Below are 13,088 nucleotides of genomic sequence, written 5' to 3' on the forward strand. Positions count from 1 at the left end.
TTAATACTATTCTGGTGGTTTTGATAAGCATAAATTGCAAATCAAAGGAATTTGTCATAGCTTGCATACTGTTAGTACATACATACATACATACATACATACATCTTCAGCTCTATTGAGACAATAGTGACTACTTATAAGTTGAGAGTTTAGTAAGGCACTTTTGAGATATATATATATATATATATATATATATATATGGCAATTAAGATAATATATAGTGATATGATGGTATTCAATAAAAATATCATGGAATAAAAACTTCTGGGCTGTGGAGATGTCTTAGTGAATAAAGTGCTTATTGTGAAAGTAGGAAGACCAGAGTTTGGACCCCCAGAACCCAAGAAGATACTGTGTGAGAGTGACAGGTCTCCTGTAATTCATGCCTTAGAAATCTGAGAAAGGGGGTCTTGGGGACAGCTTCCTAGCAAGACAAGTCATGTTGGCAACAACTCATTGGTTTGACTGAGAAACCTCAAAGATACATGTGAGATAGTAATCTCAGGAGAGTCCTAGCATTCCTACACACACACACACACACACACACACACACACACACACACACACACACATACAAACACACACACGAGCAAACACATGAAAACACACACACATATGAAAAGGGGAAAGTAAGTAACTTTGTCTTGATAGAGGGATTCAGAAGGAAATGATAGGGACAAACCCCAGCTACTCACTACTAGCATTTTTGAATTTTATTTTACACATATGTATGTGCTTATGAAACTATGATAAAAATTCATTATCTGTTATCTAGGTAAACATCTACAATAATACTGAAGGTAGATATGGAAAAATAGCAATAGAAATAAAATTCAGATTTGTAAACATGGAAAGTGGCCTTATCACTGCCATTTATAAGAGTAACAATACATTTTTATTATCACATGCGTATTGTTTCTTGTGTTTATTGCAGCATAGCAGTTTCTCTTCTGTATAACTCAGGATAAATCATTTTCCCTCTCATTTCATCCATGGTCTTGGGATGTCAGTGAGGATGTTCACTGGAGAATCCCTAAGCTATATTCCAGTTTAAGGTGCTGTGATTTTCTGACCACTCAGGAACTCAGGTCCCAGTTTTCATTTCAGACTCAGCATTTGGAGGCTGTCCTGTCAGAGACTGTGTATTTGATTTCCCAAATTCCGAATCCTTTTTCTCATCTTTATATATTATTTCCACTAATTCTTCTAGTTTTTTCTCCAAATATGTCTTCAAAGTCCTTCGTATTTGTCTCATTTTCCTCCGATGTGTGACACAAACATGGAATCTGGAGTAGAGATATGACAATCCGTAATTCAAGTTAAAAAGCAGTATTTAAAAAAATATCAATGCAATTATTTTCTTTTACTTTTGGATTACTCTGTGTTCCTTCTCTCATTCCCATCCAGCTTGTGTGTGTGGTTTTTCCCTTTTCCTCCTTTCCATTAGGGAGAAGGGAGTTTAGACATAACACTCTCTTTTGCAAAGTAATGCTTGGATGGGGGAAAACTCACAGTAGCACAGCACTTGCCAAAATGACAGCTTCTGCTGTAAATATCAAATAGAGTGAAATCTCTCGATTTTCAGCCTCCCTTGGGTCATCATCTAGAAGATAAAAGGAAATAGAGAAAATGAGTTTGGAATGAGGGAAGTTGTTACTATGATGTTTTCTGCAGAATGGATATCACCATTCTTCAATTCCTTGTGTTAGATCCCTCCAGAAAACTGTTACTTGCTGTCCTTTAGCCCTAATACCTTCTGAGGCGGAGTCTAACATCCAGCCGTATTCATTCTTACCTGGTCCCACTGGCTTTATTCTAAGTTGTTTAAGTTTAATCTTTTACTAAGCATTTTATTTTAGCCTTGGTTCCCCTTTTTAGCAGTACTGTAAGCTTCATTAAAAGTATGCAAATAAAAAGGTAGTGGGCCATCCAGTTCCTTGAGACCTGCCCCCCCATCACCTTGACAATATTCTCCTCTGAAACACCGGGTGGTCATTCGAAGACAGGTCCAACAATCAAGGACAGGACCTTCAGTTACAACTGGCAAAGAAAAAATATAATCATAAAGGGTCATAGCAAGGGTTCTCCTTAGCTCACGAATAGAGATTAAATCTTGGACATTTCAGGACTCTTAAGTTACATTTCTTGGAATCCTTTCTCTACTAATCAAGATTCTTAAAAATTCAAAGTTATAAATATTTGGCTGTGGGCGAAGTGGAGCAATGATGCCATAGCTCACGTTGGAGCTGTGGGTCAGTACCTCTTCAAAATGTGGGGTAATACAGAAATTGTATATGCCTAGTTTTGTCATCAGATGTTATTGATATTTCCTCTACGACTCTAAGAATTGGGAGAAAAGAGCAAACAGAGAAAGGAGATGGGCTGAAACCTCTAGACGTCCCATGTACTGTACTCACTGCAATCTTCTGAACAAGCTGAAAGAGAATCAAAAAGATCCGATGAGCTCAGACTCACCCTCACTGTGCCACATCAATACCCATCTTACTCCTGCTGTCTCTTCACTTCGCACTATACCTAAACCCGTCTGACCTGGATGCTCATTCCCCTTCTCACCCCATAGGTCAGCTCTCTGACATAATTTTAATGCTGTTTAGACAGAAATGTCTCATTACCAACTTCAGAGAAGTTCTTTAGTATTTGTGTCAGTTTGTTCTCCAAGTTTTGGCGGACCGCCAGAAGCTTGCCTCGAATGATGAAGACTCCTAAAAGAGAAATGGACGTGACACCAGCAATCAGGGTGATTGTTTCAGAATTTAAGCCCGTTATATTGCTTTGTTATCCCTAGTCAAATTTCCTCTTTACCTGTTTGCACCATAAAAGCTTTAACAGTGAGGCAGTGCCTTACCTTTCCATGTTTCATTGCCCAGTCTATAAAATTCATCCTTCAGCCATACTCTCAATTTGACAACATTTCGAACAGCTACACAGGAAAGAGAAAAGTATGTGTAGGGGAGGCAATAATCATATCTTTGAAGGATATGGATTGGACCCACTTGTTTTGTCCCATGCCTCCCATCCCCCTTTAACCTCCCCATTTCTCAGGACTCGTTTCCCTCACCCAACAACCGAAGCATCTTATCCTTGTGAGAGACCTTGGAGCTTATATGGGTTATCTCCTTATGCTGCCTTTCCAGCAGTTGATTTCTCTCAGGAACTTCTAGAGGTACCAGGTTTTCCAACAAGATCCTAACATCCTCTGTAAATTTGGGGTCACACTCCAAACAGCCCTTGACCCCATGAAAGGCTGCCAGGAACAGAGGTAAAAACAGAAGTATCCATAGGTCTCTCATTTCCTTGCCCCACCCCTTTCTCCCAACACTGGTTGTCTTGGCAACTGGTTCCCTCTTCTTCAAAAATCCAGGAATGAGATCATTGTCTTGGATATTCTGAGTACATTTTCTCCTCCTTTTCCATCCAAATTTTAGGGAATCTCATCTCCCTAAGGATCTTCAGTAGTTTTCTGACATTTATCCTTCATTCCAGAGAGAGGGAACTGCTGGCTGGAGAGTAGTTACCTGAGTTCTGAGTGTAGAACACAGAGAGAAAAGCCTTGAGCTCACACAAGCAGAGTTCTGTGCCAGGAGATATCTAGAAAAGATTTCTTTAGTTCTCTGTGTGTAAGACTTATCTGATCTGTTATCTCTTGTAACTTAATAAGAGACACAGATGATGGAAGGGATTTCATAAGACCTTAGAGTTCAACCCATACTTATCATCTAGGAGGTAAGACATGCCAGGAATATTTGAATGGTTTGGGTCTCGTTTCCTTCTCGTTAGCCATGTTATTTTAAGCAATGGACATTTATAAGCAGTTATAGTTGATAAATGTTCTGTAATTTAATTTCTGTAATAAAATTTCCTACAATGTATAAGAAATTTTAGAATACTTGTTTTTGTGGAATTATTCCTTCAGCCATTTTAAATATCATTTTATCATATTATTTTCAGTGGACTTAGAGAATGGATGTAGTATAGGAGATGTGGAGTCTGTAGTAATAATTGGGAATCTAATCATATTTAGAGTACCAGAGCACATGCAGCCTGAAGTACTGATGCTACAATATTTCACGTGTAAAAATGTAAATGCAGTTATCATGGACTTTTGTCTTGGACCACTTACATGAATCACAGACAAGTCAACTTTTCCTTCAGTTTATGAGGTCTTTGATTTAAAAATGTTCTTAGTTCTTTATAGTAATTAAGGCAGTTTTTTTCTAAGAGGATTGGTTAGGTGTTTTATTTATGCATTGTTTATGTAGCTGTTACCTCCTGGAAAGCAGGAATGGCTGGTAATAAAATTTATAGCTATGATACCATGGAGTCAAGGAGTGGATTTTATAGAGGAAATTAGAATAACTACTATGAATTATATACTTACCGTGTGTCCAAGTACTACACAAGGCCTTCAGACGGATGGTGATATACCCTCATAAGTAAACATTGCTTCTAGAAACTGCTTTCTTCATTTAATAGAGAAGAATCTGAGGGTCAGAAATGTAGAAATCTTCCCTGGCCATACAATTTACTGGTTATGGGTAGGGTTCAAACTCAGGTCCATTTGGCTCCAAATCTTGTATACTCCATTATCTAATAGTATTCAAATTCTAAAATAAAACAAAATAATCTGTTTTAATTTGAAATTTCAGGAGATGATATCCAGTTCAAATTACTTTTATTACTCTCTGAAAATAAAAATTTGTTCTGGTTTTACATTTTCTGATTAGACAATCTCATTTCTAAAGAATCATACAGATATTACATATTAAGGTCTGAATCCAAGAGAGCTAATGGAATTAAACGATGACTAGAAAACAAACTTTGGCATATGTAGCAGATATGCAGCATGGTCTTCTGTGGAGGGACATGCAGGACAAACTTTAAGCTTTGTGGACCAGATGGTCTTTGGCACACTTACTGAAACTTCTGCTAGAAAAAGAAATCGACTAGCCATGAAGAAAGGGATGCAGCTCTTCTAATAATACTTCTTTTTTACTTTATTAAAATACTGAGTTTATTTCACATGTTTATTTTTTATCTCCCTACCATTTCTACATAGGCTACCACTAATATTACATCATATCATAACATTCTATACATACTTAAAACCGAGTAAAGGGTGGAGTTCCATCCTTGAAATCTAAGCAGGTGTTTTAGACAACATATTCTGGGCAGGCAATTGTACCTGGACAAAATGGCAAGGGTTGAGTTACACATTGTAGAGGCAGAAGCAATGAACTAGGAAGGCAGTCCCAATAATATTTTAAAAGACCAATAAAGTCAACTAACACAGACCCTTGGGGACTCCTCTACACATATGTGGCAAATGTGCAACTTGGTCTTTATGCTGGTACCCAACGACTGGAGCAGTGGCGGGGCAGTAGAGACTCTCCACAAATCTGTTGCCTGCCTTTGGATCCCTTTCCCCTAACTGAGCCACCTTGTCTGATCTCAATGGGAAAGGATGAGCCTAGTCCTGTATTGACTTGATGGGCCAGGGTGGGGTGACACCCAGGAGGGACTCCCCCTTTTCAGAGGAGAATGGGAGGGAGGTGGGGAAGCGGCTGTATGAGGAAAGAATGGGAGGAAGGAGTCTATGATTGAGATGTAAAGTGAATAAATAAATAAATAAATAAATAAATAAATAAATAAGTAAATAAATAAATTAAATGAATGAATGAATGAATGAATGAATGAGGGGAAGAAATATTTGTGGCCTTGAAGCCAGGTATGAGAATACCCTGCTGTAGCATATGCAAAAATAATCATTATCTTGGAATAGTTCGTAGAGTTTCATAAATAAAAAACACTTGAACTTTGCAAAAGGAGTTGTTTAGAAATTAATTAATAGCATAATGAGCACAGTAGTTGATTAAAATAAAAATACTTATGACTTAATGTAAGTGCTTAAATTCTAGGTTAATTATGTTAATATTAGTTTGGGTTGGCATGAAATAAACAATTGTTTCTCATTTGTACAAAGTTTTAGGTTAGCCAGCTGTACACAATATTTGCTGAAAGTAGAATATAAAACACAAACTTACGTGTGTCTCCACGCTATACCAAGAATTTATTTACTAATTTGTGATTCTTACGTGGATCTTTGTGAATACTTGTTAATGTACTATAACAGTAATATTTAGAAGTTCTCATTCCTGATAGCTGTTTGTAGCATTTGATCTGTGTTACTAATCATTTAATGCCTTGAAGTTTTACAATTGGAAGAACAATTTTTATTTAAAAAAAAAACCTATGGTTGTATGTACATTTAATGATAAATAGAAGTCAATGGAATCTACTGTATTGTTTTCTCTTCCTATATTTACAAGACCCTTAAAAGAATGACAAGTAATATTGTTTCCTTTTTCAGATTTTTAAAAATTATTTTTATGTGTATATGTGTTAGCCAGCATAAGTTTATATATATATTATACATATGCTTGAGGACATATAGGTCAGAAGAAGGTTCAAAAGACACCATCAGATCCTTTGAAAATGTACTCCCAAGCAGTTAAGAGCTGTCACATGAGTGCTGAAAATCAAATTTACTTTCTGAGAGCAGTAAGCGTTTTTATCAGTTGAGTCATCTCTCTAGCTCCCGAGTCTCTTTTATCGTAACCACATCCTGATTACAATATGGAATTAGAATCATTAATTTATATTATCTATATTATAAACTATCATTCTAGGGAACACTGTAAGCGTATGATGTGTTGAAATATGTACTGTATGCCAGACATTTCATAGGTAAAATGTCTAATTGTCTCTATACCTCTCCATTGTTATTCAGTTCTCATGTATGAATTGTTGTGGATAGCCTAAAAGTCCAAGAAGGAATATGTCTCTGGCAAAACTCCCTCCACCAAATATGAACTAAAGAAAATGTTGGTGCTATTGAGATAAAGGGAAGAAATAATGGGAAATAAATACAAACATTAGAAGTTAAGCTGTAGAGTAAAAATGAAGGTCCTAAAAAGGAAGATGTATTAGAAGGGCTACAGAAAACACAGAGAGGGTACATGAGTTATTGATTTGAGATACTCATATATGGAGAGATGTACCTGAGGGGAAGTGTGAGCATGAGATGATTTGCTAATACAAAACATTGATATTTACATTTAAGGCATTACTTTCTCCATTTTAGAAAATACAACTTTGATACTTAGAGAAACTAGGGGCCATGTAGAAAATCATATATTGGGGAAAGAAGACTTGGGAGCATAACTTCAATTTGTCTGTTTTCAAATTCATTTTCTTCACCAGATACCAAAATGTTTCCTGAACATTTTCCAGTCTAGATGCATAAAATTAACTAGTGTCTCAAGTTAGCAAGAACAGAGACCTAAACAAATGGTAGTTCTGATAAAGGAAAGTTCTTTTGCTGTTAGTTCCTCTGATAATTGCATGTAGCAGTACTTTCAGAAATGGTCTTCTTGTGTCCCTGCCTCATCCAAATGCCCAGGAAATATCAAAGGTAATGGGGGCAGAAAGACTGTAAGACTTGGAGGATGGGGATGAGTATTGTGTAGTGGTGGCTTCTGGTTATGACTTGTCTGCTGCACAGATCATATTATAGCATCTTTGGTTATCTCTAACAGACTTGCAGAAGATCAAGCTAGTTAAAATTCTAAAAGATCTCAGAAGGCCTCCTCTCTATGTGGGGATCTAATAGTGGTTGATAGCCGCTGGGAGAAGAATCACTTTTCTTTGGGCTATGGCTACAAACTGATTGTCCATGTCTGAGTATATGGTTTCATATTCATGACCCTTTGCATAGTAGTTGGAATCTTCAAAGAGGTGATCTCATTCCTAGTACTTGAAACCTAACCAAGAACTTTCATCTAAGGAGAATAACATACTAGTGTTATCCTGCTATGAGGGCTGAAAATCAAACATCTTTTTCAATCCTTGTACTTATTCCTATAGGTTAGTCTGGACACAACCCTTACCAAAGAAATTTTCAAATGCAGTGGACTGTAATTACCACATAGATTAATAGCCAGCCAAAGTACAAATAAAGGGGATTGTGGATCTCTCAACCACAAATGAGATGTTATATCATTCACCCAAGTCTCACAGATCATCAAGGAAGAGTATTAGTAAGAGGGTAAGACATAGAGAGGTTAGAGAGATCTGCTGTGAAATAGCATTTTCTAGAAAGACAGAACCACAGTAGTCATGAACTAGCAGAACCTGTGGCTGCCTACAGAAGAACTGAACAAGATCAAGCCAATCAACAGTTAAGAAAGATGGGAAAGGGCCCACATGGCCACAACCCTTAGATGAGAGCTATGGTCAATTGATAGCCATTAGGAAAGAGTCTATTTCCTTCATGTGTGTGGACTCTGATAGATTGCCTATTCTCCAGTGAATGGCCTTATACCTGGAAGCTCTAATTATCCCCAATGATTTATGAAGAAAAAGAGCAAGATATTTAGTTGTTAGAGGAACCTAGGCATGTGGAAAATTTGTAGGTAGAAAGAGTTAATAAGACACACACACACACACACACACACACACACACACACACACACACACATATATATATATATATCATAATATAGATACTTTTGCAAAAAGGTTATGAAGTTGAGAAGGGGATGTACTGAGCAAAAAGTCATAGAAGTTGAGGACAGTGGAGTAGATAATGATTAAGATATGTTGTTTAATCTGGGAATATTTGAATAAATAAAAGTAATATCAAGAAATAAAAGGAAATAATCCATTTTTAATATTATTCTTACACACTAAAGATTTTATTCTCCTCCGTACCGACCCTCCTATTGTTCCAGATCCCATACCTCCTCCCTGCCCCACTGTTTCCACCAGAGCGTCCCCACCCCACCAACCCCAGCCAGATCTCTAAACTGGGGCCTCCAGTCTCTTGAGGGTTAGATGCATCTACTCTGACTGAGCCCAGACCCAAGAGTCCTCTGCTGTGTATGTGTTGGGGACCCCATATCAACTAGTGTATACTGCCTGCTTGGTAATGCAGTGTCTCAGAGTTCTCAGGGGTCCAAGTTAATTGAGACTGCTGGTTCTCTTACAGGGCCGCCTTCCTCCAAAATGAGGAATCTTAATGAGACATGGTCAGGATATGATGTTTCAGTTAAGAGGAAAATAGATGATGGTGGGATGAAGCACAAGATTTAATTGTTATTCATAACTATAACAGGAACCTTGGAATTTCAGAAGGTTAAAGATCATACTTATGGTTTTGTCTTATTTGAAAGAGGTACCTTTGAAAAAGTCTTCATCTTATTAACTGTTATTTAAGTTTGCTTTTAAAACAATTTAAGTTTGTGATTTTCTAAGTGTGTATGTGTGTGTGTGTGTGTGTGTGTGTGTGTGTGTGTGATTTTAAGAGTATGGAAAATATTGTATTATCTACAGTAAATATAATTTTTATTAGTAATGTAGTCCACAATTTATTCTGTCATTCTTAGCATAAACATGTCCACCAAGGTAAATCTTAGGTACCACTATAAATCAGTTTTCTAAACGATGAATGTTTTCCATAAAAATACGAGATGGTTTTCAATTGCAGCTATTTGAGAATTTCACTGTGAAAATACTCTGAAATATTCTCTCTCTTCTCCCCCTCACAAAAGACCTTGAAAAAGCAATGCATTGACCACTTTTCCTTTATACCAAGTTAGGTTCTGAGTCTTAAGGGCATATGCAATAAATTGCTCATACACTATCTCATTTGCAGTTTCAATTTTATGAGCTCCCGTAAAACAATTACCATATATACATTCTACACTAAATGGGCAAACAAAGTGACTGCAAACAATATGGAAAAGTCAATAATTAATTTCAGATTTCCAACTGTAACAGAGACACCGAGTCTTTCTCTTCTTTTAAAAAGAGACAGTTTCTTTGTTAAGATTATGCATGCATGTTAATTCACTGCTGTGTGGTTTCCCTTTCTCCAAAGCTTGTCGAAGGTCTAATTTATGTGCAAGACTGGAAGCTGTTTAAACGGATAATATGCCTCCTTCATAAGAGATACACCCCTTTATGCTCCATTAAATTCAGCCATCGACTCTATAAGCTACATACCAATTATTTCTTTCCAGAAACAGCAGCATAGTTTTTCCCCCAACAAAAGACAACAGATTATTGTGGGCTGCTATTAATCTCCACATAGTCCACAAAAAAAAATAGGACATTAGGGAGAAAACAATTGAGTCGCTACTTTAACATTTTCAAAATGCCCTATAAAGGAATGAAAAAGGGTATGTCGTCTTATTGCAATATTCCTATTTTGTTTTAAATCTTTCCCAAATAGGCACACTCTAAAGTTAATCAACAGAGGCTTACTGGTGCTGAAGCACTGTCTAAAGATGAGTGGATGAGGGTTTTACCTGGGCATTTTTGGTTTTCCCCTAATATCATTGTGGCTAGTCTCTGAAAATAAAACTGTAAAAAAGTTGGATGTAAAAGGCAGTGAAATGCATGTTGCAATGGTAAATTGGGGTTGGAAAATGTCTCAGTGGATAAGAGGAGAGCTTGTTACAAAAGCATGAGGACTTGAGTCAAATCCCAGAACTCACATAAAAGCCATATATAGTTAGGCTTTCTCCCCTAACTGTAGTTCTCTATGGGTGGAATGGGATAGAAACAGATGTATTGTTGGGCTATGTTTTACTGAGGGACCCATCTAAAAGGAATAATGTAGAAACTGCTAAAATGAAACACCTAATGTCCTCTTCTGACCTCCACATAAGCACTTGGCTACATGTACATATGCTGTGTGAACACACCACCTACACACCCACTAACATAAGACACACACACACACACACACACACACACACACACACACACACACACCACTTTTATGCATTCATGTTTCTTTTAATTATTTTTATTTTATTTTTTCTTAATTATTTTATTTGTTTATATTTAAAATGCTATCTCCATTTTGTTTATATTTAAAATGCTATCTCCATATCAGGTCTCCCCTCCACGAATTCACTACCCCCTTTCCCCTCCCCTTTGCCTCTCAGAGGTTAATCTACTGCCCACCTAGGCACTCCTGCCTCACCTCTTTATCATCCCCCTTGTCTAGGGCATCAAGCTTCTGTAGGACCAAGCACCTTCCCTCCCACTGGTCCAGATGAGACAAGTTCTCTGTTTCATATGTAGCAGGAGCCATGGACCTGTACATGTGTACTCTTTGGTTGGTGGTTTAGTCCCTGGGAGCTCTGTGGGGTCTGGCTAATTGATACTATTGTTCTTCCTATGGAGTCGCAATCTCCTTCAGCTCCTTCATTGCTTCTCCTATCCCCTCCACTGGGATCCAGGGTTCTGCCCAGTGGTTAGCTTTGTGTATCTGCATCTGTTTTATTCAGGTACTGGCAGAGTCCTTCATAGGACAGCCATACCAGATTCCTGTCTGAAAGCATATCTTGACGTTAGCAATAGTGTCTGGGATGATGTCTTCAGATGGAATGAATCTCACCGTGGGGTGGTCTCTGGATGGCCTTTGCTTCAAACTCTGCTCCATTTTTGTTCTTGCATTTCCTTTAAACAGGGACAATTCTGGATTTAAAATGTTTAGACTGTTGGGTGGCTCCGTCCCTCTATTGGGGGCCATCGCTATTGGAAGTGGTCTCCTCAGGTTCTGTCTCCCTACTGTTGGGTATTTTTGCTAAAATTGTCACTGATGGATCCTGAGAGCCTCTGGCATCTCTGGCCTCTGAGACTTTCTAGTGGTGCCCCAAATTGACAACCCCTTACTGCTACTTATCTCCATTCCTTCTCAAGGCCCTCTAGACTTCTCTCCTTTTCTTCACGCACCTGATCCAACCCCTTTTTTCCTGCCCCCTTACATCCAGATCCCTTCCTCCCTCCTTTCCATGATTATGATAAATGTGTTCCCCCTTCTAAGTTGAGTTTGAAGCACCCACATGGCCTTCCCTATTGTTTAGCTTCATATGGTCTTTGAGTTGTTTCGTGAGTATTCTGAGCTTTTGGGCTAATACACATGTATCAGTGAGTACTTGGCATGCGTGTCCTTTTGGGTCTGGATTACCTCACTCAGGATGACATTTTCTAGTTCCATCCATTAACCTACAACGTTCATGAATTTGCTCTCAATGGCTGAGTAGTACTCTATTTTGTAAATGTACCATATTTTCTGAATCCATTCTTCTGTTGAGGGATATCAGGATTGTTTCCAGCATCTGGTTATTATAAATAAGGCTGCTTATAAACATAATGGAGTGTGTGTCCTTGTTATATGTTGGAGCATCTTTTGGGTATATACCCAGGAATAGTATGGTCAGGTGTTCAGGTAGAACTGTTCTGAATCTTCTGATGAACTGAACTTCCTGATTGATTTCCAAAGTGGTTGTACCAGTCTGCAATCCCACCAGCAAGGGAGGAGTATTTCTCTTTCTCCACATCCTCATCAGAATTTGCTGTCACTGGAGTTTTTTATATTAGCCATTCTGATTGGTGTGAGGTGGAATCTCTGGGTCATTTTGATTTGCATTTCTCTGATGACTAAGGAAGGTGAACATTTCTTTATGTCTTTCTCAGCCATTTGATATTCCTCAGTGGAGAATTCTTTGTTTAGCTCTGTACCCCATTTTTAATTGGGTTATTTGGTTTTCTGAAGTCTAGTTTTTTTGAGTTCTTTGTATATTTTGGATATTAGCTCTCTATTTGATATAGGGTATATGAAGATCTTTTTCCAATCTGTAGGTTGCCGTTTGTCTTACTGACAGTGTCAACTGCCATACAGATGCTTTTCAGTTTTGTAAGGTCCCATTTATTTATTGTTGATCTTAGAGTCTGAGCCATTGGTATTCTGTTCTGGAAATTTTCTACTGTGCTGACATGTTCCAGGCTCTTTTCCACTTTCTCGTCTTTTAGACTCAGCATATCTGGTTTTATGTGGAGGTTTTTTATACACTTGGACTTGAGTTTGGTAAAAGAAGATAAAAATAGATCAATTTGAATTCTTCTTCATGCAGACTGCCAGATAAACCAGCACCATGTTATTTTTGAAAATGCAGTTTTTTTCCACTGTATGGTTTTAGCTTCTTTGTCAAAGA

The 13,088-nt window shown here is 37.7% G+C and overlaps 1 protein-coding gene and 1 long non-coding RNA gene across 6 annotated transcripts in view; one reads left to right on the top strand and one right to left on the bottom strand.

Annotated features, from left to right (window-relative positions):
* Positions 1-872: 872 nt before the first annotated feature.
* On the bottom strand, positions 873-3,551 carry Izumo3 (IZUMO family member 3). 3 transcript variants are annotated; one of them, XM_039111103.2, is made up of 7 exons: positions 3,080-3,551; positions 2,867-2,941; positions 2,634-2,723; positions 2,418-2,435; positions 1,960-2,040; positions 1,530-1,603; positions 873-1,286 (listed from the first exon to the last, which is right to left on the bottom strand). In XM_039111103.2, exons 1-7 carry the CDS (start codon positions 3,309-3,311, stop codon positions 1,182-1,184), a joined length of 675 nt encoding a protein of 224 aa, XP_038967031.1. In that variant the 5' UTR covers positions 3,312-3,551; the 3' UTR covers positions 873-1,181. The 3 variants fall into 3 exon arrangements, 2 of the variants coding, with proteins under 2 accessions (XP_038967031.1, XP_002729548.1); XM_002729502.6 differs by having other exon boundaries at positions 1,513-1,603; XR_005504850.2 differs by lacking the exon at positions 873-1,286 and having other exon boundaries at positions 1,546-1,603; positions 2,390-2,435.
* The window catches only part of LOC108351001 (uncharacterized), a 28,955-nt gene continuing 16,916 nt past the window's right edge, over positions 1,050-13,088 (top strand). For 2 of the 3 annotated variants that reach the window (XR_001837998.3, XR_005504851.2), the window contains exon 1: positions 1,050-3,744. This is a non-coding gene — a long non-coding RNA (uncharacterized LOC108351001). The remainder of the gene's footprint in view (positions 3,745-13,088) is intronic. The other variant, XR_010051865.1, reaches the window with a different exon arrangement.

Source organism: Rattus norvegicus, chromosome 5 (assembly GCF_036323735.1).
Source record: "Rattus norvegicus strain BN/NHsdMcwi chromosome 5, GRCr8, whole genome shotgun sequence".
Classification (NCBI taxonomy): domain Eukaryota; kingdom Metazoa; phylum Chordata; class Mammalia; order Rodentia; family Muridae; genus Rattus; species Rattus norvegicus.